This window comes from Vulpes lagopus, chromosome 13 (assembly GCF_018345385.1).
Source record: "Vulpes lagopus strain Blue_001 chromosome 13, ASM1834538v1, whole genome shotgun sequence".
In the NCBI taxonomy this organism is placed as follows: Eukaryota; Metazoa; Chordata; class Mammalia; order Carnivora; family Canidae; genus Vulpes; species Vulpes lagopus.
Window position 1 is genome coordinate 59,015,550 of NC_054836.1, and position 26,808 is coordinate 59,042,357.

The 26,808-nt window shown below is 39.2% G+C and overlaps 1 protein-coding gene across 2 annotated transcripts in view; it reads left to right on the top strand.

Moving 5' to 3' along the window:
• The window catches only part of CPED1 (cadherin like and PC-esterase domain containing 1), a 263,284-nt gene that overhangs the window by 59,880 nt on the left and 176,596 nt on the right, over positions 1-26,808 (top strand). For both annotated transcript variants that reach the window (XM_041727811.1, XM_041727812.1), the window contains one exon: positions 1,883-1,958. In XM_041727811.1, coding sequence (XP_041583745.1) covers positions 1,883-1,958 — 76 coding nt within the window. The remainder of the gene's footprint in view (positions 1-1,882; positions 1,959-26,808) is intronic.

The window sequence follows — 26,808 nt, forward strand, 5'->3', positions numbered from 1 at the left end:
TCATGCTACTCTTCTTTCTGAGTCCTTCTATTAAAGTTTCTACGTAGTCCGTAGCAACTGAGTGATTTTGCCTGGTGAAAGAGGAAATGGTTCAGGTTTATTGACTTTTAAAGCTTTTGACAATATAATTTACTTATTTTTTTAAAAGATTTTAAAAAAGATTTTATTTATTTATTCATGAGAGACACAGAGAGAGAGAGGCAGAGACACAGGCAGAGGGAGAAGCAGGCTCCATGCAGGGAGCCCGACGTGGGACTCGATCCCGGGACTCTAGGATCAAGACCTGAGCCAAAGGCAGATGCTTTAACTGCTAAGCCACCCAGGCGTCCCAACAATCTAATTTAGAAAGAGTCTTTGTATATTATCCTTTTGAAAAAAAAAAAGCCTTTATTGTAGTTTCTCTATACTTTTGCCATATCCTCTCTTCCCTCCAGCCATTCTTAGGAAGTCTGAATTGTAAACTTAAGGACCTTCTGAAAATTCTTTGTTTTCTACTTTTAGTCTCTGAACTTTCTCATGTTTGCATTTGAGAAATGTAGACCCCTTAAAAGTCTAACGTGTACCATACTTACAGCCTTTGCACTCCCAGGGCCAGAGGAATGTGCCTCGGACTCTGGTATCTTTGGAGACCTTCAACCTTGAGCGTTTAACATGTGGCTCACACAGATTCACAGGAGCTGGTTCTGCTCAAGCCCCCGCTTCATTCATTCACAACGTGGGCTGAAAGTTGACTGTTTGCCAACTAAATGAGTGGAGTGAACAAGGGTTGGAGAATGTTTAATCAACATGTTGTTTCAAAGCATTTTAAGTGGATTGTTTTGAAAAAAAAACTACCACTGATGATTGAATTACTGAATCGATAAAAACCTTACAGAAGCAGGGAAACTCAGAGACCAAAAGCTCTACAAGGAGAAGCAAAGTGACGTGCTCAGGGTTACGATTCTGTTAAATGTCCTCGGTGGAAGTGTAACCCGTGTTTCCGGTTCTCTCTTCAAGTGCAGCTAGGTTCTTTCCTAATAGGACTCGTCAGTAGGACACAGTGAAGAAACTACAATACTTGATAAGCTTAAAGTGAGTTAATTTAAAAGCAATCACCAATTTCTCAAAAGTGAATCTGATTTTCTAACTAATTTACCGCGATCTCTTTCTGTTGGTTGTAACAAGGCTTTGCCATTTGGAGCGTTTTTCTCGGAATTTAGTTGAAAACAGCTCGATGATTAGTCTGTAAATTCAGAAGAGAAGGAGAGAATTGAGCTTGTTTGTGTCTCTTTTCTTTATAAGGTAAAACATATATTTGAATTTATGATAACTTCTATGAAGCTTTCTATGAACAAATTTTTGTGAGAATACAGTTTTGCGGTGACTGGATTTTATATCTGGAAGCAATCATGCCCTTCAATGTGAAGTGAAGTCTATAAAAGTTTGAAACAGGATTAGCACTGAATTTCCACTAAATGTCTGTGATTCAAGTCACTGAGGACTTTTGGATCTTCAGAGTTTGGTTGACTCTGAGGTGTGTTTAGTGCCATTTTCTGAAAAAAGCAAACTTGGCCACTGTCAAGTCATTTGTGTCACTCTATTTGCCATAAGGACATTAGTATTTCCTTTTAGTTTTAGCACGTATCGTGGCTTTGAAATATATCAAGGTTTTCAGAAGTGTTCCCAAATATTTTAAAGATTTCTAAGGGCAAGTTTTTGTTTTATATTATCAAAGAAACCACTTTATTATTCTGGATTTGAACGTTGACTTGCAGAGATTTGAAGGTAGGGTGTGGACGGGGTAGACAATAGTTCATAACTATAACTCTGTGGGTTTTTGCATTTCCTGTGCTTTAGCATTTATGAATGCCTAACTCACTAGAATCTTTCTCATTCCTTTCAGGTAAACATATTACCAGAAATACAGCATCAGCTTTGCAGAAAAGAAGGATTATGTCAAATAATTAGGAGATTTCCAGGTAATCTTTAGTTTGCTTCCTTATGCATAAACATGTAAGATATGTAGGCCGCTTCACCAGATACGGAATAATGAGATCTCAGACCTGCATATTTAGCTCCTTCGTCTATCATTCCACAATTACAAATCTTTCAGAATCCACAAGGTTTTGCCCATGGGGAGACCCTGATAAAAGGAATACAAGCATAATATTGGTATTCTTTCTTTTACTTTTGAACCCTAACTTTCTAGGTGAATATTCCCTTTTTCCTTTGCATTTGTCTTTAAAATAGTTGCTGTTTTATTTTATAAGCAGTTATTATACTTACTAAAATACTCCTTAATTACTTAAAACAAGGTTTAGAAAAAAATTTTTTCATGACTAGGTAATTCTGATATTAACAAATTTGCTTCTGCTTAAAAAATTCCCTCAAAAAATTTTGTATGTTTCAGATAGGATACTGAATGAGTAACTTCCATGTCTTGACATTAGAAATTTGGGACAAAAATTAACATCTCATTTTCTCATCGATTCCCAAGGTGAAAAAAAAAATCGTGGTCTGTGAGTCTTCATAGATCAAATTATAGCTTACTCTAAAAGCCATCAGTGAAAGATTCCTCAAATTTCTTGGTTAAAATCCATTTAATGTTAAACAGCTTATGCCCCTAGAAAGTATTTCACTATATAATTACAATTTAGATCTGGAGAGCTTCAATTCTGTTTTTAAAAATTTAATTTGTGCCCTAGTGGGATCAAGATACCCCATGGGGTTTTCCATGGGTTTTCAGCTTCCACACAAAACATACACCACCTTGGGATGTCCCACTGTGAAGACTACTGCCATTTATCAAGGATTAAAATAAAATAAAAATGAATCAACAACTCAGCTTTCAACCTAAGGTATTCATCTAAGATAAAAAATAGCTGTGTAGGGGATCCCTGGGTGGCTTGGAGGTTTAGCGCCTGCCTTTGGTCAGGGCGTGATCTGGAGTCCCCGGATCAAGTCCCAGGTCGGGCTCCTGGCATGGAGCTTGCTTCTCCCTCCTCCTGTGTCTCTGCCTCTCTCTCTCTCTGTGTCTATCACAAGTAAATAAAAAAATAAATCTTAAAAAAAAATAGCTGTGTAACCTTGGTTCTACAGTTAATGTTTTTATATGGCAGGTGTAACTTGACTCCATAATCCCTAAGTTTTGTTTTGTTTTTGTTTCTGTAAACTTCAGCTGGCTAGGTTTTGTTTTGTTTTGTTTTTTGTTTGTTTTTTTACTTTATAAAAAAAGTGTGTTTTTGTGAGATCCGAGTAAAATAATCATTGCCATTAATATATTATTAATAGGTATCTAAGAATACTTTAGGCAATTTGAAAAAAAGATTTGTTTACATTTTGGATGGAACCTGCATATTTTTTATTGCTACTTACATTTCAAAATGATGGATTCAAAACATTTCGTTTCTTTAGCATTAGAGTTAGCAGACGTGTAGACTCATAGGAATAAAAGCTCATTTATATCCAGAAATGGATTATCACTTTTTTTAAAAGATTTTTTTTTAAGAGAGAGAGGGAGCAGGAAGAGAGAGAGAGAAATCCAAACAGACTCTGGGCTGAGCGTGGAGCCTGATCTGACCTGGGGCTTGACCTAGCCACCCTGAGATCCCTACCTGAGCCCAAACCAAGAGCTGGCTGCCTAACCAGCCGTGCCACCCAGGTTCCCCTGGATTATCACTTTAAAAATGCTCCTCAGAGACCTCTCACATAAGTTCCTATTTTATATTCTGCTCACATACAATCAGGAAGTTTTTAACTGTCTTCTTTTGCTTTAAATATTTTTTCCCCAAGAACATGTATAGGCTCTAGACATAGGTCATCCTTTCACCACTCTGTCTAGTGTTTTAATTTTCTGTTTAGCCCTGTGACTGACAGGATAATTTTGTGGAATATACAGCCTCTTAAATAAAATTATTTCTTCTATCATGTTATTCCTCTTTAGCTAAAGATAATTTTCTTAGATGTGTAGCTTTAAAGGACAGCATGTAACGCCACGGCATTATTTTCTGATTTAAACTTTGTAAACAATAGCTTTTGTTGTAGACTGTTGCCTAGAATATATACTATGTGGTATAAACTCAGTATTCACAAGTTTAAATACATTCTATTTGTGAATAGCAACTATTCAATATTGAATACAGATTAGGTACCAGCATGTCGGTGCCTAAATATATACTAAAGAGGTAAGATAGTAAAACTAAGCAAACTACCTTATAATTTAGCCATTTTATTTAAAGTCAACATGGCCTCTGGTATTTTAGGCTGTGTTTCATTTGGAAGTAGAAAAAACACAAATTATTGAAACCAGAGATTTTTTTATCTCTGCCTCCTATTAGATCTGTGATTCAGAGGTTGTTGGTTTTTCTGTTTGCTTTTTTAAACCATAAAGTGAGGATGATGAAACTCATTTCATAAATTTAATTTTAAAAACATAGTAGATCCTATCTCTGTGTGTGTGTGTGTGTGGAGTGGAAGAATAAAGCACTTTATATATCATACCTAACACATAATGCTCAAACAATGGTAAATGGATCCTCCTAGATGCGAAAAATCAAGCACTGGACCTCACAGTATTTAATCCTTTTCTCTTTATGTGATCATCACTATGATTTTTTTATATTTCCGGCAAAAACTATGAAGGGTCTGAGATTTCACCCTATTTCCAAGCTCACAAGTCAGCCTGCCACTGCTTTCCTGGGCACTGGCGGAAGACATGAGACTCCTGGGTCAGAGACAAACGACTTTACTATTTACAGCCCCCGCAGCAGGGGGACCACCAGCATTTGCGCTGGTTCAGGGATTCCCGGTTCCCACAGGGTGGTGTGAAGCGGCCTAGGGGACGCTCGTATACTTGCGGTTTGTGTTTCCGTAGAGGAGCTCTGAGCTTAGGGGGTTGGGATGTTTTATAATGGGCAGTGGGCATGCCCGCCCTTTGCTCTAGAGAGAGACATTATTTTTGTTATACGGGACGAAATCTTCTCGTTGCTCCAGAATGAGACACCAGCTCTATTTTTCAAGGCTATTTGCCATATAAATATCTTTGAAAAGATAGTTTCGAACAAAGACTGTCAGTGCCTCTGTTTGCAAAACGTGTAGAAATGTGAAAGATGCACGGAGAAGTGCCTCCCAACAGTTTCAGAGAAGAGCACCCGACAAACGCCAGCCCTGACGCTGAACCAGCCAGTGACCACTCCGAGCAAGATCCAAAGCCCACTTGTGCTTCAGTTTTCTTGTCTATAAAAATACAACGTTTGGCAAGGACTGATGATGTTGAGAGGACATGATTCCACTGTGCCTTTTTTTTTTTCTTTTTTCATGCAGACATGCTGTCCCAGGCTTTATCTTAAGGTAGAGACAGGAATGCTGAGAGACGAGGGCCCATCATACTGCTAAAGGGCTGGGATCCTGCTGCTGCAGCAGGACAGTGATCGGGCCAGGGGTGGAGGAGTGTTTGAAGACAGCGTGTAAGACGAACACAGTCTGTTCCGTTCCATAGCCAGACTGGATGTACCTGCCATTAGACTTGTGACTCACATGGAAAGGCATAAATCCATGGAATTTTTACTGGCTAGCACAGAGGTTTATTTTTACCTTGCCATTTAATGCTTTGCTTTTTGGAAAAAAAAAAAAAAAGTTTCATGACTTTAGTTGGTCCAAAATTCTGGCTAGTGTTTATTTTGTTGTTGTTGCTTTTTAGTAAGTTTGTTTTTTTAGATAAAAAGGATTTCTTTCTCATATTTCAAATATAAATACAAAAACAAAATATCAGAGAGTGGTTTTACTTGGGTTGTGAGTTGTTTTTGTTCTTTTATATGCAGTAGCATCAACCAACAAGCCTTGGTTAGAAGTGTGCCAAATTTTGGGGCATTACTCATTCTTCCCAGTAGTGTTATCTTAGCTCCAAGCATTAGGTTTCATGTGAAGCTGGAAATGTATGCAGAACTTGATGCAAAGGTAGCATTTTGAATGTTTCAGGATCTATGTCCTCATTTTTATAATAACATGTGGGTACGCGAAGAAAAAGGAAAACAATAAAAAAAATTAATCTTTTGTTGTATCTGAAGAAGACTGGACTTTAAAATATTATAGATGTTTACTACCAAGTATAAAAAGTATCTTCAAAATAACATAATTGAAATTATTTTTAAGCATTGATCAATAATAGTTAATTATCTCATGTGGCACTGGCGATTGTTTTTAACATCCCAGGTCTAAAACTTCCTATTTGTCAGATGATGTTAGCGAAATATTGGCAGGGAATTGGGTAGCCTAGCTTGGATTTAAACAAAGCAACATGGAAATTCCCAACGCTTAACACCATCTGAGGGTTTTTGTTGCTTTCATTTTTTTCCTCCCCTCTGCTATAACCTGGAGGGATGTTCTCCTTAAAATAAGTCTTCAAGAAATGGGACCATTCCCACTGTTAAAGACTGGGGACCGGCCTCTACGAGGCAATCAGGCAAGTGTTCAGAGGAGGCCAGCTTGCTTGTTCTTTGTCCTCTCAAATGCTGCTATCGCCTCTCTGTGTCTCCTGTGTGTTCCTCCATGTTTCTGTTTTTCCAGAGGCTTCCACCTCTTGTCCCACACACGATTATATCCTTCATGCAAAACATTCTTTCCCCAAGTAAAGCCCACCTCTTTAGTATGACCGACTTTCTGCTAGGTGATAGCAGAAAGTAAGCTGATGGAACTAATTCAGACTAAATTACACCCTCACCCCAGTCATAAGCCTCTTAGATGTATTTGCATTTTTATAAAAGAAGCTTGCGAACCCAGTGAATTTCTAATTGGTAGAATTTCTGGAAGTGCATTCAGATTCCCATTCAGTTCATCACCAAGCCGTCCACTTCCAAAGCTACTTGGATCCATCTAGTTTCTCTATCCCCACTGTGAACCAGTCTGGTTCAAGCCAACATTCTCTCGTGCCCTTCCTCCTTCCTTTCTTGCCCTAAAAAAACCCTCTCCACTACTGAGACTCCAGCCAGAGTTATCTTTCTCCATCTCTTTTATTTATGAAAGTCCATTAGCCCTCCTCACAGCTGCCTGTCTAGGGACTAAACCGTGAGGCCCGGGTAACTAGCTCTCTGATGCTCTGACTTGATCCAAAGATTAGGATCTAGATAGATCTAGATTTTACCCAGAACAGAAGTCACACACCCACATGTTGTCAGGGACCTGGGATGTGACTCAAATAAACTCATAGCAAATTCAGAAGCTTGACAGGTCAGATAACTTACACATTTTCAGATTTGGCCTGTCGTCAACTTTATAGGCTCTGTAACATAAGCCATTTGGTCTCCATGAAGAGAAGAGGAGGCGAAGACGTGGGAAAGTACAAGGCAGTACCACATGGCACCACCCAGATGCACCTCAGCAATGTTGCAGTGCTACAAACGTAGGGAAGATTTCCTCATGTTTCTCATCCCTGTACAGTTCAGTGACCACTGAGATTCAGATCCCACCCAGTGGTCCTTCCCTTACCTCCTTATCCCTATACTTCTCCGTCCTCCTTCCCCTCAGCACATGTTTGCATTTTCCTAAACCCTTGGTAACTCCAACTTCCATTCCCCCCACAAAACAATAACTTTGCTAACCCTTGAGAACATTGATGTTGGGTTTTTCTGCTATAACTTTAATCTCTGGAGTTGAGGTGGATCGTCTTGATCTCTTCTCTACTCCTTCTTACTATCATCCAGGGACATCCTGACCATTCAGCATAGTCCATAAGGAAATGGTCACCCAGGTTAACTTCTTCCTCTCCACTTGAAATTTGCCATCCATCCTATCAGTTTTGATGTCCATATGGATGACCTTTCATCCTCCTAACCTCATGGCTCTTTGATGTCATCGAATCCTTGACCTTCAATTCTCATCAACTTTGGCATCCAGCTTTGGTAGCCCTGCTTGGTTGCTTGCACCACACAGCACTACCCCATCTGTGGAAGCTTACTAATCCATGACTGCATAATCAGTCTTTCTGGCATTTTCACTTCTTCAGTTTCGGAGCTGGAACCTCAAATGACACTTCTAGTACTCTCCGTTCTTCTACTTTTTCCATCAGCCAGTTTTGGTCAGAGTTCCTTTCTTAGCAAACCTGGACTGCTTAGTCTGCCTCTTGAAATCTTTCCCTACAAGCACTTGCAACATTTGTATTTTTATTCCACACCAGCCTTTAAGCCACCAATTACAGAAAAATCCTACAACCTGACATCGCTACTTCTACACAACAAACACTGGAGAAAATCATCTGAATTTTCTGGGGATTTTTTTGTTCTGAAGATGTCTTCCTCACTTGCTAAAATGGGGAAAAAAAATTATACTGTTTTGCAGTCGTCAGCTCAACCACCACCACCACCACCACCACAGCTGGCTAGTGGCCCCTGAAGCAGCCTGTCCTAATTTCTCTCTAGAATACTTACAAAAACACAAACAAAAAAACTTTAAGAACTAGTCCTAACACTTGCATTATAGATATGGGAGGAATTTCCATGCCTTCTAAGGCCGATGGAAGTAAATTGTCATTCTTAATGTTCTGTTCAGTTCTCTGTAGGTAGAGAAGACCCTCTCCCTCCTTGGTCAGGATGTATTTCAAAAGAAGAGCCAGCCGGATGTGCTGATGGTTTGGATGGGGTTTGTGAAGGAATGTCTGCTGCAGTTTTAGCCAGCCATCAGTGGGGCTAAGTAAGTTAGAGACCAGGAATGGAGCTTAATCCGTCATTCTGCTGTAGGTCCCAGAAAAGTCAAGTGGTGAGACAAGGACACATTCCTTCCAAGTTGAGTATATTGTCTTTAAAATGAAGAAAATAAATATCCCGACTTCACCACCCAGAAATAATTACTAGGACCGTTTTTGTGTATTTTGTTACTGAAAAGTAGTTCCAAGTGAAGCCAGTTTTTTGAGATTTACGCTTTCTTTCCTCTGTGTTCCTAGTTTACCATGTGACAACTGCCGTTATAGCCAAGTCACATGGTCTCTTGGCTGTATTTGGATGTGTTTGCTTTCCCACAAGGACTGAGTCCTCCTGAGAATAGGACCTTATTTTTCACTTTTCAAGGTCCATGCCTTGGACGTGGTTCCTGGTTTAGAACAGCCGCTCTAGTATTTGTGAACAAAAGACCAGAGAGGATGATAATAGAGGGGATCAGGGTTGTAAAAGGAGAGCCCTGCCCAGCATCAGGGGGTCTTGGCAAAGCTTGGATGGATTTATCCCTTTACCCTTTAGGAGCTCGATATTGAGTTGATACCTGGGGGAAAGGAGAGGGGCAGGCAAATTTGAAAATACTGTCACAGTCCTCCAAGATAAAACTGCCCATTTTAAGTAATGAAATAGTTGCTCTTACGAAAGAACTAGAGAACAGTTATACTATCACAGATACACGAGGCAGAAAGATGGTAATGACCATTGTAGCCAAAAGACTCATCACCCCATTGTTTTCTAAAAGGACAAGCTTAACACTTTCTTGCACAGTTGATTGACCATTCATGCAGGCCAGGCATGGACATGTACTTCCCGTAGGTAAGCTCTGATTGTTCTACCATTTCAACGCAAAGGTCTTTAAATTTTTGTTCACCATTCTTCAGTGGATGAGATGGGGGGCCCCCTACTCTTTCCCTCCTGCAGTCCCATAACTGGGGCCTCCTTCCTTTTCAGGGTCTCCTTAGCCCAACCCTCTTGCCCCTGTCCAACTCAGTGCTGTTAAGTAGGGACCCTGCCAGGAACTGACCAACTCTTCAAGGAGCCATAGTGTGCACAAGCAGGGGCAGAGGGGGGCATGGGGATCTGTGCCCAGACCTTATCCCCTAACCCCTGGGGAAGGTGAGGCAGGGCAGAGACAGTCTCTGGGGTCAGTCCCAGATGGGTGGTTACCTCCCTTTCCTCCACTCTAAACCTGGGGCCCTCAAATGGGGTTGGGGGGCTGTAGTGGGGGGCCCCCCTAGTGGGGTTTGGGGGTTGGGTTCCTGAATGCACCATAATTGCTGTATGAAATATTAAAAAGTTTAAAGTGAAAAAAAATTCTTTAGTAAGCTAAGTGCTGACTACTAGAAGGATGGAGTAGGAAGACAGTAATGAGAACTCTCTCTTTCCTACTCAGTAATGTTTTAGTACGTCTTAGAGCTTAGCTCTCTGGGCAGTTTTCTTCATCTTATTGGTTCTACATTCAGAGCAGAGGAAATCCTATACTTCTGGCTGACTATTGTGCCTCAGCACTTTTCTTGGTGGATCCTGTGCAAGTGAGGGTGTCTGAGATATGGCCAGAAAACCTAAATCAGAAAGAAAGAGCATTGATCTACATTGCAGTGAATGTTAGGGGGATTACTTTTCTTTTTTAAACCCTACATCTTACAAAAATCTCAGAAACCCTATTTAACAGAGAAATGGAACTGCTTTGATCAATCATGGGCAGGATCCTACTCTCTTCATCCTTTCTTTCTTGTTTTATCATCCCCTGGTGGGGGCGGGGCTAGATGCAACTTGCTTGACACCTACCTGACCCCAGTGAGAGTTCAGTCTGGAGTCATGACTTCAGATAAGGAACTTTAGAACAGAGATAGTTAAGAACAGTCAGTGGGGGTGGAAAATACTGTCACAATTCTCTTTGTCCAAGTATGAAAGTTAGAAATGTTCTTCTCTTTCCTTCCTATATCTTATGCAGGTTTTTTTGGCCAGCCTATGAGAGGGAAGTTAATGAAAGCAGAAATAAAAATTTTGGAATGATCAAACATGCATTTTTAAGATTCCTTTTACCTTTCCCTTTCATTATGCCTACATACATTCATTATGAAAAAAATTAGAAAATACAGATAAACAGAGAGAGAAAAATGTAAATGTAGTGTAATTACATAATTTTTCATACCTTCCCTATTAATGTGTAGTTTTTACATACTAGAGTCATAATCACTTGAAGTATGAACAGATTACGGGATATTTATCGGTGGAAAACATTAAAAATGATGGAAATTCACATTTATTGGCACAAAAAAGTGTTTATATTGTTGAGTTAAAAATAAGAGTGACCCCTGTACATGCTATACATAATCTACTTTATATTATTAAATGTTTTTTATTTTATTTTATTTATGATAGTCACAGAGAGAGAGAGAGAGAAGCAGAGACATAGGCAGAGGGAGAAGCAGGCTCCATGCACCGGGAGCCCGACGTGGGATTCGATCCCGGGTCTCCAGGATCGCGCCCTGGGCCAAAGGCAGACGCCAAACCGCTGCGCCACCCAGGGATCCCGGTGTTTTGCCTGTGCATATATAATATCCATTTATAAAATGTATATTAACAATGTTTGGTCTTAAAAATATATTCTCACGTAGAAACATTCGTGAGAATGAACGTTAATTCATTCAGTACTCACAATGTGTCCATAAGGAGATACTATTATTCCACTTCTACTCAAGGGTAGAGAAATTAGGTACATTTCTCAGGATGACACATCTAACAAGTGGTATATGCACACAGACACCCTGAGTCTGGAGCGTCCTTCTCCCCACCCCCCTGCCCAGCTCCTCAGTATGGTAGTCAAGGCCCCCAAGGGCTGAGGCAGTCTATATTCCTGCCCGGTCTCCCTTAATCCCTTCAACCAAGCCTAGGTCCTCTGTTCTCTGTCCCTTCAACACACTTAACTGCCCTCTCCTCTTCCTGCCTTTACCCTAATGACCTCATTTGAACTTAATCATCCTTCTAAAGACCTTCTTTTCCAAATACGGTCCCATTCTGAGGTACTGGGGGTTAGGACTTCAACATATGAATTTTGAGGGGACGCAATTCAACTCATAACAGCCAGAGCTGGCCGGAGGAGGCAGGGAACTGTGATTAGCTGGTTTCACCAGCCCATCTCTCCACCATGTGGAGAGAGGAGAACAGATCTCCAAGGGAAGGAAGCGATATTGGACAGACAAAACAACTTGATTGGTTATGATAAAGCCCATTGAGTTCTTTAGGCAGAATAAACCCACACCCCTGCCCCCACTGCAAATCATTTTGAAGTTAGAGAATATTTATCTTTCTCTCTTCAGCATCCAGAGCCCAACACTGTCCATTGGATACCCAGGTGCCCTTCTGCTGGCCCATATGTGGCTTGGTCTTTCTGCTTAGTTCTTATTTCCTGCCTCGAAGCCCAGTTCTCACATGTTCTCAGACCTTGCCTCTGCTCTCCAAAGCCACATAACTTAATCAATTAATTAGTGCTTCTATGCTTTCCTCTCTCAGATGTACTTCCCCCCACAGGACATAATTCAACCCAAATGAATAATTCTATTGGTAAGAATTTGAGACACCTTGCCGACCGGTCAAAACCTCATGGAAACTGCTGAATCCTACAAATGCGCAATCACCTACACAGTCTGACCTGACTGTAAAATTCACAGCCCTGCCTGTGAGACATAAATCTCTACATTAACTAGTCGCAGCCAAAATCAAATGGAGATTTTTGGAAAATGATAGCAGCTCCATTTCCTTGAAAGTGGGAAAGATTATCTGCTGTGTAGTATATAGTTTGTTGGTTGGAGACTATGAGATTTCTCCTTCCACTTGGCATTTCTTAAAAAGTAAGAAACAAGCTTGTCAATATGTAGTGCTTCACGCCTGGCCACTAGCAAGATGGGAGGGAAGGGCAGTGGTGGCCATTAGCACCAGAGTATGTCGATGAGTGTGAGCTTTAGGAGACTCACTTTGTTGTCTTCTTTTTGAGAAGCTGGACCAAGATCACTGACCCGAAATTATCTCTTGATCTTCTGTCACTCGTGGCTTTACACTTTACACATTTGGCATTAGGCCAGTTTGAAAGGGACAGCATGTCCCTTTTACAGTAAACACTTAGCAGTTCATTGACATCTCTGAAGTTGTGCTAAAGACCAACTAGCTGAGGGAGCTGATTGATCCCTCTGCTCTTCAGTAGGGCAAGTTTGGTCTCTACTGGTTTTCAACCTCTGTACTTCATGCCACCATGGAATATATCCATTTATGTCACCTGGAGCGTGTTGTCGTGTGCCAAATACTGTTACACACAGAGGCAACATTGCATAGCACACCTACGATATGTATGATTCTGATTATGAATTTTGATTTTTCAACGGATCATAAAAGAAGAGGTGGAAAGAGTGATATTTACTTTTGTTGTCTAAATCTCTGTGGCAGGCCCCTACTTACTTATTTTGATGATAAAATAGATGGGTAGCATTGCATCTAAATAAAACCAAAACATCCTGTTAGGCTGTGAAGAACCTCGAGCAATAAAACTGGGTTTCTTTGCATGATGTAATGAAAACTGAGTAAACTATATTTGTACTTGATTGATTTGGTTACTCTGTCATCCCAGCCTGCATTTATCAATCAGTAGCGTTATATCTTGCCATGTGCACACACATCCTATGACTTGGTATGTAGTCTGCTAAAACAAACTATACTATGTTTGTTGGCATTTTCCTCAACAAATACATCACCCAAGCAGTGATTGTGATGCTTTCTCCCCCTCAACTCTTCGTGAGCCACTCTACTTGTAACAGAAATATTAGCAGTGAATCTAAAGTCTTGATAAGATGCTTGAAAAACATAACTTGCTTCAAAATAGACCAAAAAGTTCTTACCAGGTGTAGCCAAACTTCTTATTTTTAAGCCATCAGGGCTGCACTGTTTGGGGATTATAGGAGCTGGGTTAAGAAGGTTGCAGAACGAAATCAGGTTCAAGGATTTAGCTGCTGAAGTGGTGAAAATTCATCCTGACAGTTACATACTTGATCTGTGAGTAAACTCAATAAGCAAAGGAGAACCGTATTGTAATTTTGATTCCTTTGTCTATGCATTTTTAAATCTATTCATTTATCTGCCTGTCTAGATAGATGAATATAAATAAATATAAATATACATTAACATATACATTTAATTTTTATATTAATTAAGTCTATCAAGGAAGAATGTGTGTGTATGTTTGGTGTTGGAGGATATAATGTGTGGGACTTCAAAATAATCTCTCTCTCCCAGTCTCCTTTTGGTGGTAGAGTTACTGAACAACAAAATGGCAACTGTAATGAAAGAAAAATATTGTTAGTAAGTTTACCATGCTCATAGCTTTGTTCATTCATTTTCATGAAAGTCTAGGACCATGCACTTTCCTTTCGATTTGCAAGATCTAATCAACATTAGGAAATAAAAGCCCAGTAAAGTGATGCATGAACTGTAATGCACACAACCTCATAAAGGGTATGTTGTATAACACATTATTCATGGGAAGAGGATTCTTGTTATGACTAGTCTCTTGAATTTCCCATTGTAACCATAATAATTAATAATACAACTTATTAGGACCAAGACATTTTAACAGGCATCCAATGTCTTGCAATCTGACAATCCTGTTGAAAAATATATTGATAAAGACCCAAAATGAGAGTTGCAGCAAATACATTTATTTTCCTAAATAGAATCTTAGAAGCCTTCATTTGAAGTTGAGGTTGTGATTAGAAAGGATACATGTCTTGGCAGAACTATAATTAAGTGAATGAATGGGGCAGTTTTGGAAGATGCTTTGATGATGAGTTGGGTGTGCTTCTGTCTGGGAAAGAAGCATAGACTCTATTATATAGTACAGCTCTTTCAAATCCTGATTCATTACATCAGTGACTTTGAGGACCATTTTCTTTAAACTTCTCTTAGCACCATCTATTGGTAAAATAATGCAATTTTCTTTTTCTTCTAAGTCATTTTAATTAATGACATCAAACAGTCATAGCAGCAGTAAAATCCCAATGTTGATAATTATTTTATGAGAAAATGTGTAGCAGATCAAAGGGTAAGCTTATTCCGAAAAGGACAAAAGTAGGCAATTCATTGACATCCACTGAGAGGGCCTTTTGAAGGTCTATTTTGCCTCACACATTTCTGAGCATCTGTAAGAAAGCAGATACTGGTAAGAATTCTTTTTTTTTTTTTTTTTTTACTGGTAAGAATTCTAACCTTCCACCCAGTGAAGGCATAAGTCAAAAATCCTATGGCCCAGGTATGAAAAGACCTGAATTCTAGTCCCACCCAACTGCTAACTACAGTTATGTGTGACTCTGGGAGAAGTACTTAGTCCATTTGTGCCTCGTTTCTAGGCCTGTAAAACAGAAACAATTATACTGACCATTCTGTTCTCATAGACTTGTCATGAAAATGCTTTATGAAAGAATACGTATTGTAAATCTATAAAAGTAACATGTAAGGCCTTTATTTCTATATTATTCAGGATGTCCATGAATTGACTTAGAAAGGAAAATTAAATGAGGCTTTCCGTTTTCTACATTGACCTAGAACTGTCACAATAACATATATTGTTCTTTTTGGAGACATTCTGAGATGTAAAGAAGTAGGCAAGTGTTACCTAGAGTGAGAGGTTGAATACAGACAGTCATCAGAGAAGAAGTGTTAAGTGTCGGGTTTTTTTGGTAGATAATTATAGTGGGGCTTCTTGATTTATGACACAGAATTATTTTATAGATAAATTACCCTAAAATAAGAACAGGAGGCAACATTAAGTTTTTACTATATGTCAGACACTGTCAAGCACCTCACATGTTCCTTTAAGTCTCTATAACCATCTCTGGGACAAATACTATCACGACTCCTTTAGATACAGGAATGGAAGTACCAAGAACCTCTGGGAAACATAACGAGAAAGCAGCAGATCTATATCTAACATACTATATTATACCCCTTATCATACACTTGAGCCACTCTACTGTATTTTTAGGCTTGTCTTATAAGAAAATAAGAAAGGAGCTATTTAAGAAAGCTAATATCTGGGCCTAATGAGAAATTGAACTTGTTTTCTCATTTTATTATGATGATGATTATTCTTTCATCAACTAAAATAACCTTTTCAATTTCTTATTTATCATAATATTTACACATAAGCAGATGTGATGTGAATTTGCACAGGCAAAAATTGTTTGTTTTGTTTTGTTTTAGTTTTTTAATAGAGAATTCAGTAGCAGATAGAAATTGCCAGTCCTGGGTAGTGAGAAGCTTGGGTCCTCAGCACTTACTGTCACTCCCTCTGGAGGGTCCTCTCGATGTCTCCACTGTTACCTCTTTCCTGATGTGCCCACTCTGGGCTCAGCTCCCCAAACCATCTACAACCTTTTTAGGCAGAGTAGAAAATCTACCATGACAAACCTCATACTGCAGCCATATGGTTGGGGTTAATGGTGATTCAGGTGTGGGTGCAGCCACTGGGCTCAGGACTAGGCTTTTGGAATTAGAATAAGCACCTTGGGCCACTTTGAAGGGCCAAGAATTAGTTGTCCTGGATTCTTGAAGCCGTTTTTCTGATCTTCATGGGAAGGTTTTTTAAATTCCCTGATTGTGCCGTCAAACTAGTTAATAAACACCAATCTGGGGGATATGGATTAATAAGTGTAAGTAGCACCAAATTATGTTTTGTGGGAAATATATGATTTCTGTGGAATTAATGGTTCTTGCATGTTGTTTTCAGAACAAGTAATTGCTTTGACCTGATTGCACATCTGCTGTTGGATGGTAGCTGGGTGCAGACTGAGCCAGACTGCATATGTGTGAATCCGATCTTGGCCACCTAACAGTCCGGTGTCCTTGAGCAAGTCTCTTACCTTTCTGTGCTTCAGTTTTCTCTCTGCAATGTAGGGACGATAATGACCCTGTCTCCTGGGACTCGTAAGAGGATAGGATGAGGTAATACATTTAAAGTACCTAGAACAACGCCTCACACAGAATGAGCAACCCACAAGTGTTTAGTATTAGGATTGTTGCTTTAATCAGTATTTTCATAAATATTAGTTGATGATTACTAACTGCTACTTTTATCTAGTTTGGTAAGATGCATGTTTTCCAGAATTCACTAGCGTGGAGACAAAAGTAGGATCTTAAAATAGTCACGAATATATTTCTTTACCACCACGTGTACTCACTATCTTCAGGCCCCTTCATCTGGAAATCCTGCTGCCAGTCACTTTTGGGTCATCTTTTTATTCCTATCGGGCCCCTGTTCTTTTTTAATAGCAAATATATTTGTTGACCTCTGGTTGGTCTGGGAGGTAAATATCTCTAACTGACCTGTACACACAATTTCAACAAGCCAGTGTAATGGCCAAACTTTAGTATAAAGGACAAATAAAAGGAAAGACTTTATCACAATTTATAGTGTAATATGTAAATTTTAGGCATAATGACACCATAAAGTGTAGTGAAATTGTCAAATCCTCCCACTCATGTTTTGAATCACCACGAATGTGACAGATACAAACTCAGACTGGTGCAGTTGTATCGTAAGGAAACTAAGATTCCATGGGTCACGTCGCTGTTGGTGATGCGCCTTTCCAAAATGGTGAACAACTCAAGAAACTCACAAATAAAGCATGATCTTCTCTTGCCTCACCATGGACTTGCAAAATTCAGTGTATTTTAAAACTGGGTAAAATGCTTAGATTTTATATACAAAATGGAGAGGAGGCCCCTGGGTGGCTCAGTGGGTTAAGTGTCTGCCTTGGGCTCAGGTCATGATCCCAGGATCCTGGGATCCAGCCCCACATGGGGCTCCCTGCTCAGGAGGGAGTCTGCTTATCCTTCTCCCTCTGATCCTCTTTTTCTGTTCATTCTCTCTCTCTCTCTCTCTCATAAATAAATAAAATCTTTAAAAATAAATAAATATAAAGAAAAAATAAATAAACAAAATGGAGCCAATCTCTAGGTTCAAATAATTACCATCAAACTTTTCACCCACATCAATGTCCAGGGAGACATTCAAAAGTGATGCAGGATGAGGGAGAGCTTGTTAGCATACGCAGAGTGACATTCAACATGGTAACGGCTGGTGTGGTGTGTGCACTGGCCAGGGAGAACGGGTGCCTGATTGTTCAAAGAGATGCTGGACTTTACGCCTTACCGATGCCTTCCAAATAAATATCGTCTTTATCCCACACAAACACAAATATCAAATTTATTAAATTATCTTTAATCCATTCCATTAAATTTTATTAAATGTTGCCTATTAAATTTCAGTCGTGTTCTTAATCATTACGATGCCCTCAAATACCCCCTGTCTTCGAGGGCTCATCCTGTGTGCTCATAAAAGCAACCCTCTTGTTCCTTGATACCATGGCCACCATTTCCTCCCCTTCTGCTCTGTTGTCCACGTACACCATTGGTCATGACCGCCAAAGGTGCCCTGAGGGTGGTGCCCCACAGGGCAGAGGCCGCTGCTGCTGCCGTGCCTGTCATTTTTTGTGCCAAGGGCTCAGCCCCATGTCAGGGACACCACGACTCGTGCGGTGCCTGCTTCTCTTAGGGCTGCTGCAGAAACTGTCGGTGCCACGTCCCAATGTAACTCTCACTGTTTTGCCAATTGGCCCTTGGTAGTCTCAGAAACCTAAATAGGCCAGAACTAAATTGACTTACTAGTAAAAATATTAGTAGTTAAAATCCTTCTTTATAAGTCTTTTTTTTTTAATTATTGCATGTAATGTTATACTCTCAACCTCTCAGATTATTGGAAAAAAATTTCTTAGTATTGTTTTTGCTCTGACCAAAACCTGGAGTGGAAGACAGGCTATGGTCTAGAGGAGCAGTGCTCTAGAAGCCGCCCTCCTCTTTCATGTCCACTATCCTTGGACATAGCTTGCCAGCCACCTTTTCTCTCTTTAGTATAGATTCCTTACTACTAGGCTTCACCCACAGTTCTTCTAGTCAGGGCCAGACATGGTGAACTCTCAGTTGAACACTAAAAATTCCACCCTGGTGGTAAATAATAACCGGGTAGCAGTCTCGTCATCATCTCTCATTAACCATAGGGCTTAAAAGAGCAACAACAACAAAAAGTGCCTTTTCCTTCTTTTCCCAATCTTGGGGGTCGTGATGGTGGCATTTAGCATTTTTGAGTTCTAACAGTGTCACAACTAGACCTGAAATATTTCTGTCGAACACAGTATGGAAATAGGGGTACATTTATCCTTCAAACAGAAAGCCACAACTATTTACGTCCTTGTGTTCCAAATATTGCAGAAGCAGAAAGTTTACTTTGAATCTAAACACAGAATTGAGCAGAAGAGGAAGATGACATGGTTAAGTAAACTGGTCTTTGGCCTAATTTGTCTTTTCAGTTCAGTATTTTGTAATGTTTCTGTTTCTAGATTCCTTCTCTCTCAGTCCTGGGTAGTAGGGCAGTCAACAGCCAATTTTAGAAGAACTGGTGTCATTTAAGGGAAAGAACTTTAAACTATATTCATAGCAGGCTATAAAAAGCAAAGATACCACCCACAAAGTGATATTTAAAATTTTCCAGTTACGTGATTTATTGGTAAATCTACACATGTGTTGTGCCGAAAGCAAAATGAGCAATGTACCAGATGTACTCTGAGTTTTTAATTAAGACTAATTTTACCTAAAGGACAAGTTTTAATAGGATATTTTGCTGTTTACAAGCAACAGAAACAAAATTTTAAGCCATTTGTGGGTGAAAAGTTCTTATTATCTAGAATATGGCTCACAGGGAAAAGCAAAACTAAAAAGCAACTAAAAAACCTAAAAGTCTTATGTCAATCTCAAAAATTTCTAGTCAGGAACATGTGCCCTAATGTCAACTCAAGCTCCTGGAAGTAATGGGTTCTGTGAGTATTTTAAGTGACTTGGTAAATAAAAAACAGATTGGGGGGGATTGAAGAAAATGGTGAGTCAAGAGCAAAAATCTCTGAGAAATTGGGGCAGTGGCAAGTTGCAGACAAGGTGAGTAAGTCTGAAGTATTGCGCTGAAAACCTGAATTGCAAATTATTTGATGGATAATAGTAGCCGTGAACTTTTGTCATTTTTTTACTCCACATGCATGAAATTGAATGAACAACTCTTAATTCAACTTTTCTCCTCATAGAAATTACATGTATTTTTCTCTAAATCTGATTTTGCTTTGCTGCCAGTGGCCTCTGTTCCCTCACAGCAGGTTGCCTCTGCAGCCCCCTGGGGCTAAGGGGCCTCATGTCAGGCAAAGGGGATGGAGTCACTAATGGCAAAGACCTAAATAAAAATGACCCTTTTGAGAGAATGTTGAGCATTATGTTGATTTAAGCAAACAAACAAACAAATAAAACCCACTCATTCCAACAGCAATAGGGCTGACCCCAAAAGCTTTGAGAAATAGTTTAAATTTTTAAATAGTTTTCTGTTTTTGTTTTGAGGGAAGGAGAGGTGGGTACAAACTGACAGTAAGGGGGGAAATTAGCCTTACTCATCACACAATGAAATTTCTTCCAAATTCTGCCTTTATAACCTCACCGCTCACTGGGCAAAGCCCCCCCCCCCCCCCCCCAGCTCATTAAAACATGCCTGGGCAACTTCTCTCCTCATTGGTTTCATGTCCACTCTACCCTAACTCTATATAAATTTAAACAATAAATTTATTTCTTTCCATTCCTTCAAACAACATAACAAAGATATGGTTCCCGCATAAGTATGTATCATACTTTCAAAGATCAAACAGGAAGAGGGTAATAATACCTGTACTCTGATAATTTTTTTCACAGTTACTCAATATTTTCCCCTTTTGACTTAAAGCTAGCTTGAATTTTTTTTAGACTACTTAACAATCCAAACTTCTATTTTGTTGAAAGATTTTACGTAATCCCTATACCCAGCATGGGGCTCAAACCCACAACCCTGAGATCAAGAGTTGCATGCTCCACCAACCAAACCAGCCAGACACCCCAACCACCCAAGTTTTTAAATTCAGCTTCAATTGAGTCACTCTATAGCCAACGGTTGGATTGGTTAACTCATAACTTTGAACACCTGACTGATGCCAGAGGTCCCAGGATTTTTTTTAAAGTAATGACTATCCATTTTTAATTTATTGAAAAGGACTGGACATTCATTATTGGGTGCCCCACAGTCATTTTCCTGAAGGCAGTCAATGTATTTGGTAAGAAAAAAACAACAAGATATAAATTACTTGTTATCCACCATCCCCCTTTTTTAAGGCATCTAAATGGTAGTTTAGAACTAGATGTTCAATCTGGGATTGCTTTTCAGAGACATGCAGACAAGTGAGGTTAATTGAAATAAAATGCTGACGTTGAAACTGATGCCTGAGTTAAAGTGCATTAAATCTCTGAAATATAATTCATTATATATAATCTCTGAAATATAATTCGTTATATATATAAATTAAATATATGTTATGTAATTTATGTACATATACATGCATATATATATATGTACACACATGCACATATATACTAAAAACATCTTGGCAATACAGAAGATAAGAGATGTATAAAGAAAATATGAAGAACACCCCTTGGGGCACCTGGGTGGCTCTGTTGATTAAGCATCCAACTCTTGATCTCAGCTCAGGTCTTGATCTTGGGGTTGTGAGTTCAAGCGCCGAGTTGGGATCTATGCTGGGCATGGAGCCTGCTTAAAAAAAAAAGTGTCCTTAATAGAAAATAGTTATCTGAATTTAATGTCCTGACCTAAGTTCTACAGGGAGAAGAGAGAGCTTAACTTCAGAGTTTAAAATCTAGACAAGAATAATAAAGGAAAACCCAAAGTTTTAAACACCGAATTAACGGTTTTAAAGACCAGCAGCTATTTAGCACTTCAGATAGGAAGGCCCGCCCCTTTTGGCTCAAGTAATTGGTTAATTCTTTAGTTATTTACAAGGTATAAAATAGGTCAAATGTACCTGACTGACCATCGGCTTACTTAGCTAAGGGTGAAAACTGAAAACTGAGATACTATTTCAGAAACTCGTCAGGTACTGCCTGGCTTGTGACCCTTGCCCTCTGTGTCCTCATCTGTATTGGGAGCAGACTCTTGTATTATGATGCCGCTCAGCCAAGCCTGACCTCCACAGACTCCCAATTTTATTTCACCGATCATTTGGAAGGGGGGAAAGAACTTGAAGATAAAATGGTTCCATGGAAATATGTTTGCTCAGTGTCCAAACCAAAAATCTTCTCTGACATATTTCCATGTTCCTGACCTATTTCTGGCATTTGCATCTCAGGCCCTCATTAAATTTCATTTCAGGAACTGGCTCTAGTCTCTGTGTATTTTATATTTTTGTCTCAATCTTGGAATCAGATATTATGAAAATATTGATATTCTGAATATGTACTTGGTTCACATATACATTTATTTATAAATAGTAGAGAAGCGGATTGACCGTAATACCATGCACCTTTTATTATACCAAAAACATAGGGTAAAAATTGAAGATTGAGTTGGTCTGTGAAGTTGTCATTGAAGGAGGAATAGGTTAATGCATGATTTCATTTAAAATAGGGGCAATGACCCCCCCATATTTATGTGATATATTTAAATTAGGATTGACTTCAATATACTCAAAAAGAATTTAGAATCACAAATTTTTAGTAAGTCATTAATTATTCTGATGTAAATTATATCAATAATATTTCATGGCTTACCCTAGAAAATGTTCCTGAAGAAAAGTTTAATATTAATAAAGTGATTAACTTATTTTCACAATGGCTGGGTTTAGACAGCTATTCTATTATCATATTTGTTGCACTCTATGTATTAATATTTGTCGGAGGTTGTGTTTCAAATTGTTATTAATGATGCTCATTAATTTATACTGAATTATTCATCTCTGGTCTTGCTGAACTAGTCAAGCATTTTTTTCCTCTTTCTTTCTCCCTGGAAAATTCATGCAGAAAAATATCAAAGCAAAATTAAGCTGCCATAAAGTAATAAAACAATCTTTCATGCTGTTTGGTCATTGCAGTGAAATCACAGGGGCAAGAAAATTGAAGTAGTAGCCTAGACATAGCTTTTATTGCCAAGGAAAATGAACAGAATTCAAGTTTCTTATGTTGTCATGGTCAAAACATAGAGCAGTCCATGGGGAAAATTGTTTTTGTAACAATTGCATGGCTTTGACACTTCCACTGAAAAAGAACAGAAAGGAGAACATTTATGGCTTGCATTTACTGAGTGCTCAACAAGCATTTGATTGCTTGGTTGGTTAGTTGATGGAAACTTTACACAATGACTACTTCTTTCAAGCACATTGTCGTGTTATTGATCTGGTCATTTTTTATGGGTCAGATTGTATCTCCATTTACATCAGGACATGGACTGCATCTTATTTCTTACAACATAAAATGCAAGTTATTCTTCCTCTCACCCCCCAAATTACTATACTGATGTACTACGATATTTGTACGTGTGGTTTGATGCACCCTTAGGTGGTAACATGGGAAAGATATTCTGAAACTAGAGAGTAAACTATCGGTGTCAGATCCACACAGGTAGTAACATAACATTGTCAACTCTTGAGAAAGGAATTTTGAGTTGCTTGGCTTAAGGTTAGAATTATGTAGGAGTAATGCCACTTGTATAAAAAGAAAACAAAAATATGCTAAGGAATCGACGTGTTTGGAGCATGTAGATCCTCAAATTATACCATTTAAGATCAGGTGTAGGTCTGAAATAGTCTAGTGACTTTTGTCTGTGGGTCATAAACTTGTTGACTAAGATCTAGTTCTGTTGACTGAGAGTTGAGTTGGTTGTTTGTGAAAAAAAAACAAAACAAAACAAAACAAAAACCTGTTCCTGAACAAAACAGAGAGGAATAGACTTAACTATGGCAAAACTAGGTCGGTCCTAGGCCTACCCCATCCACAGACACCTAGCCTCAACACAGAACTCCTTTCAACACACGAAACATCAGGAAATGAACTGCTTTGCTGGGAGATCGCTAGGCTAAACATGAGGAAGGTCACTAAAACCAGTGTGTCTTTGCAAGCTACTTCAAATAAAATTGCTGCATTTTATTTTGATCTACACATCTGTGCTTATCACATATTTCCTGCTTCGTTCTTAAGCGGCTAATGTCAAATGTCACATGTTTAGGAATCACATAAAAGAGGATTTAATAGGTTAGCCTTTGTCTGATAGTCAGCAGTGATGAGAAGCCCTTAGTGTTGAATAAATTCAAAAGGAATAACATTTAAGTTACACTTTGTGAAGTTTCTAGTTATAAACAGGTTTCCTAGATTATAGAAAAGGGTTATATTAAAGTACTTCTGGTAGTAGCTATTTAACATTCTTTGAGTATTTAATATATGCCAAGTGCTGTGCAAAGCTCTTTAAAGAAAATTTTATGTTTAATTCTTTCAGCATCCATATGAGGTACATTCTCATTTTCCAGATAAAGACACTGAACTTAGAAAAGTTGAGGAATTTGTTCATGGTCGTAATTATGAATAGGAATTCATTAATAGACAAGAATTAGGATTTTTTTAAAGTAAGTGTTCTTTGGAATGTTGTTTGTAAAATGTTGTTGAACGGGACACGAGCGGCTCAGTGGTTGAGCGTCTGCCTTCAGCTCAGGGCATGATCCCGGGGTCCTGGGATCGAGTCCCACATCGGGCTCCCCACAGGGAGCCTGCTTCTCCCTCTGCCTGTGTCTCTGCCTCTCTCTGTGTCTGTCATGAATAAATAAATAAAATCCAAAAAAATAGTTGGGGCGGGGGAGTATTGGATAGCAAGTATACTGCAACATCCTGGACAAATCAGAACTGTGCCTTATTGGTTTCATCCATGTCTTCCCAAGGCACAGGTTCACTTTGTTTGGGGAAGCAAATGTGCCTTGGTCCCCAGATCCCTCTCTTATATGATGTCCCTGTAAATGGATAGCTTTCCTCTTGCTGTCTGCTGGTGACCTTCTCTTCCATGTTTTTTTTTTTTTTTCTTTTCCTTTCTTTTACAATGCGGTTTATTGGGCCTCACACAAATCAAATGGCAACTGGTTGACCTTGGGGAGCACTCAGAATTGCTGAAATATACCTGAATTCACAGGACTCTTGCCACGTATCTAGTCCATTAGGTCATATGTAGCATATAGCTTAAAAATTATCACATAACTTTTCACCTAGGAAGACAAATTAAGAATTATAAAGGATCTCAGAAATCATCTAGTTGTTCATCCAGTAAATACTTGTTTAGTACCCACCGTGCTTACTGCTGTCTTTTTCATCATCATTCAAAGAAGGAAATAGATTCAGAGGTGAAGATATCTGTTCTCTTTTAGGAATTGGCAGGACTTGGGCTATGCTTCTATTGTTTTCCAAGCATATACTAGGTACTCATTGAGTGATTTCAAGTTTGTCCCTCATACTAGTCAGGGTTTTCCATGGAAATAGAAAATAAGATCGGTCTATCATCTGTCTATCTATCTATCTATCTATCTATCTATCTATCTATCTATCATCTATCTCTTATTTATGTATTCATTGAAAGAAAGAGATTTATTGTAATGTTTTGGTTCCTGTGATTCTGGATGTTGATAAGTCCCATGATCTGCCATCTACAAGCTGGAGACTCAGGCTGTGTAGAGAGCCAGTGGTTAGATTCCAGTCCCGGTCTGAGGGCCTAAGAACCAAGTTCTTAGGGCAGGAGAAGATTGATGTCCCCACTCAGTTAATCAGTCAGAGAGCAAATTCAATCTTCCTCTGCCTCTTCATTCTGTTCAGGCCCTCAGCAGATTGGTTGATGCCCAACCACAACCGGGAGAGCTGTCTGCTTTACTCTTCCCACCAGTTCAAACGCTGATCTTCTCCAAACATACCCTCGCAGACACACCCGTAATGTTTAAGCAGCTATCTGGGATCCCTTGGCCCAGTCAAGCTGACACGTAAAGTTAACCAGTGCACCTTTTCGTCATTCCTACCCACAGACATTCTAGCCACTGGAACCTTCTTTCACAGGCAGTATATTTATGTACTATCTTACTTCCCTTCAATAGTCATCACGATGTGGTAAGAGAAACATTATGAATTGCTGATATTTGATCAATATTAAACCACTTTTTTATCTAACAGAACTCAATTTCATATGGTTCATCCTAAGCCATGCCCTACTATCATGTAAAAATGCTCTTATTAGAGATCAAAAGTAATATTCACTCTTCCCATATGTGCGTGCACACACACACATACACACATGTACACATATATGATTGTTTCTAGTTTATGTGGCCAATAAGAAGAAAACTAGGGCAAAAATTTGTATTTTCCAAATGCAGGGTTTGCTCTGGATATTCTCCATTCGTTCCTTCACTCTAGACCTTTCCCCAGGAAGCTGTCTACCACAGACTGTGTCAACGGGGCTCCCTTGTCCCCTGACTTCTGGTAGGAGATCAGAGTTCAGGAAGAGAGAACTTTGGGGTATTTATCCCCTACATGCTTCCCTGCCAGACCGTGGCTTGGAAGTGCCTCTGTTCTGCCTGTGGCCATAGCTCGTACTCAGTGTCCTCTCCCACAGCTACGCTTTTTGCTTGGTTCTGTAATCACCACCCTCCGGGCTAGGGGTGGCAAGAGCTTCCCTTTCATCAGCCATGGGAGCCTCACTACCTATTTTTCCCTCTAACTCTACCATCCTTTAACAGCCCCTTCTGTAATAGTTTTTTGGTTAACAATCTGTTCACTTACCCCTTTGACTCATGCCGTCCATTCATTTTCTCCCAAGGCCCTGACTCAGTTTTTCCCTAGCTATGACTTTAGTTTGTGTATATATTAATTTATATTTGTTACGTATGTAAGTTCTGCAAGCATGTTAGCATATCTCTACCTGCAGGCTAAGGATTAAGACTTGTAAATGTCTTTGGGCAGAAAGAACAATTACTATATCCACAAATGGTACTTACTTACACTTTTAATCTCAAAACTAATTGTTAATTTACTAATTAAGACCTTTTATCTTCACTGGAAGTTTTAAAACAAGAAAATCCTGGCTAAGTTTAGCTTCCTAATATGAAATTCAAGACAATATTCAAACATTCATGAAATATAATTACAT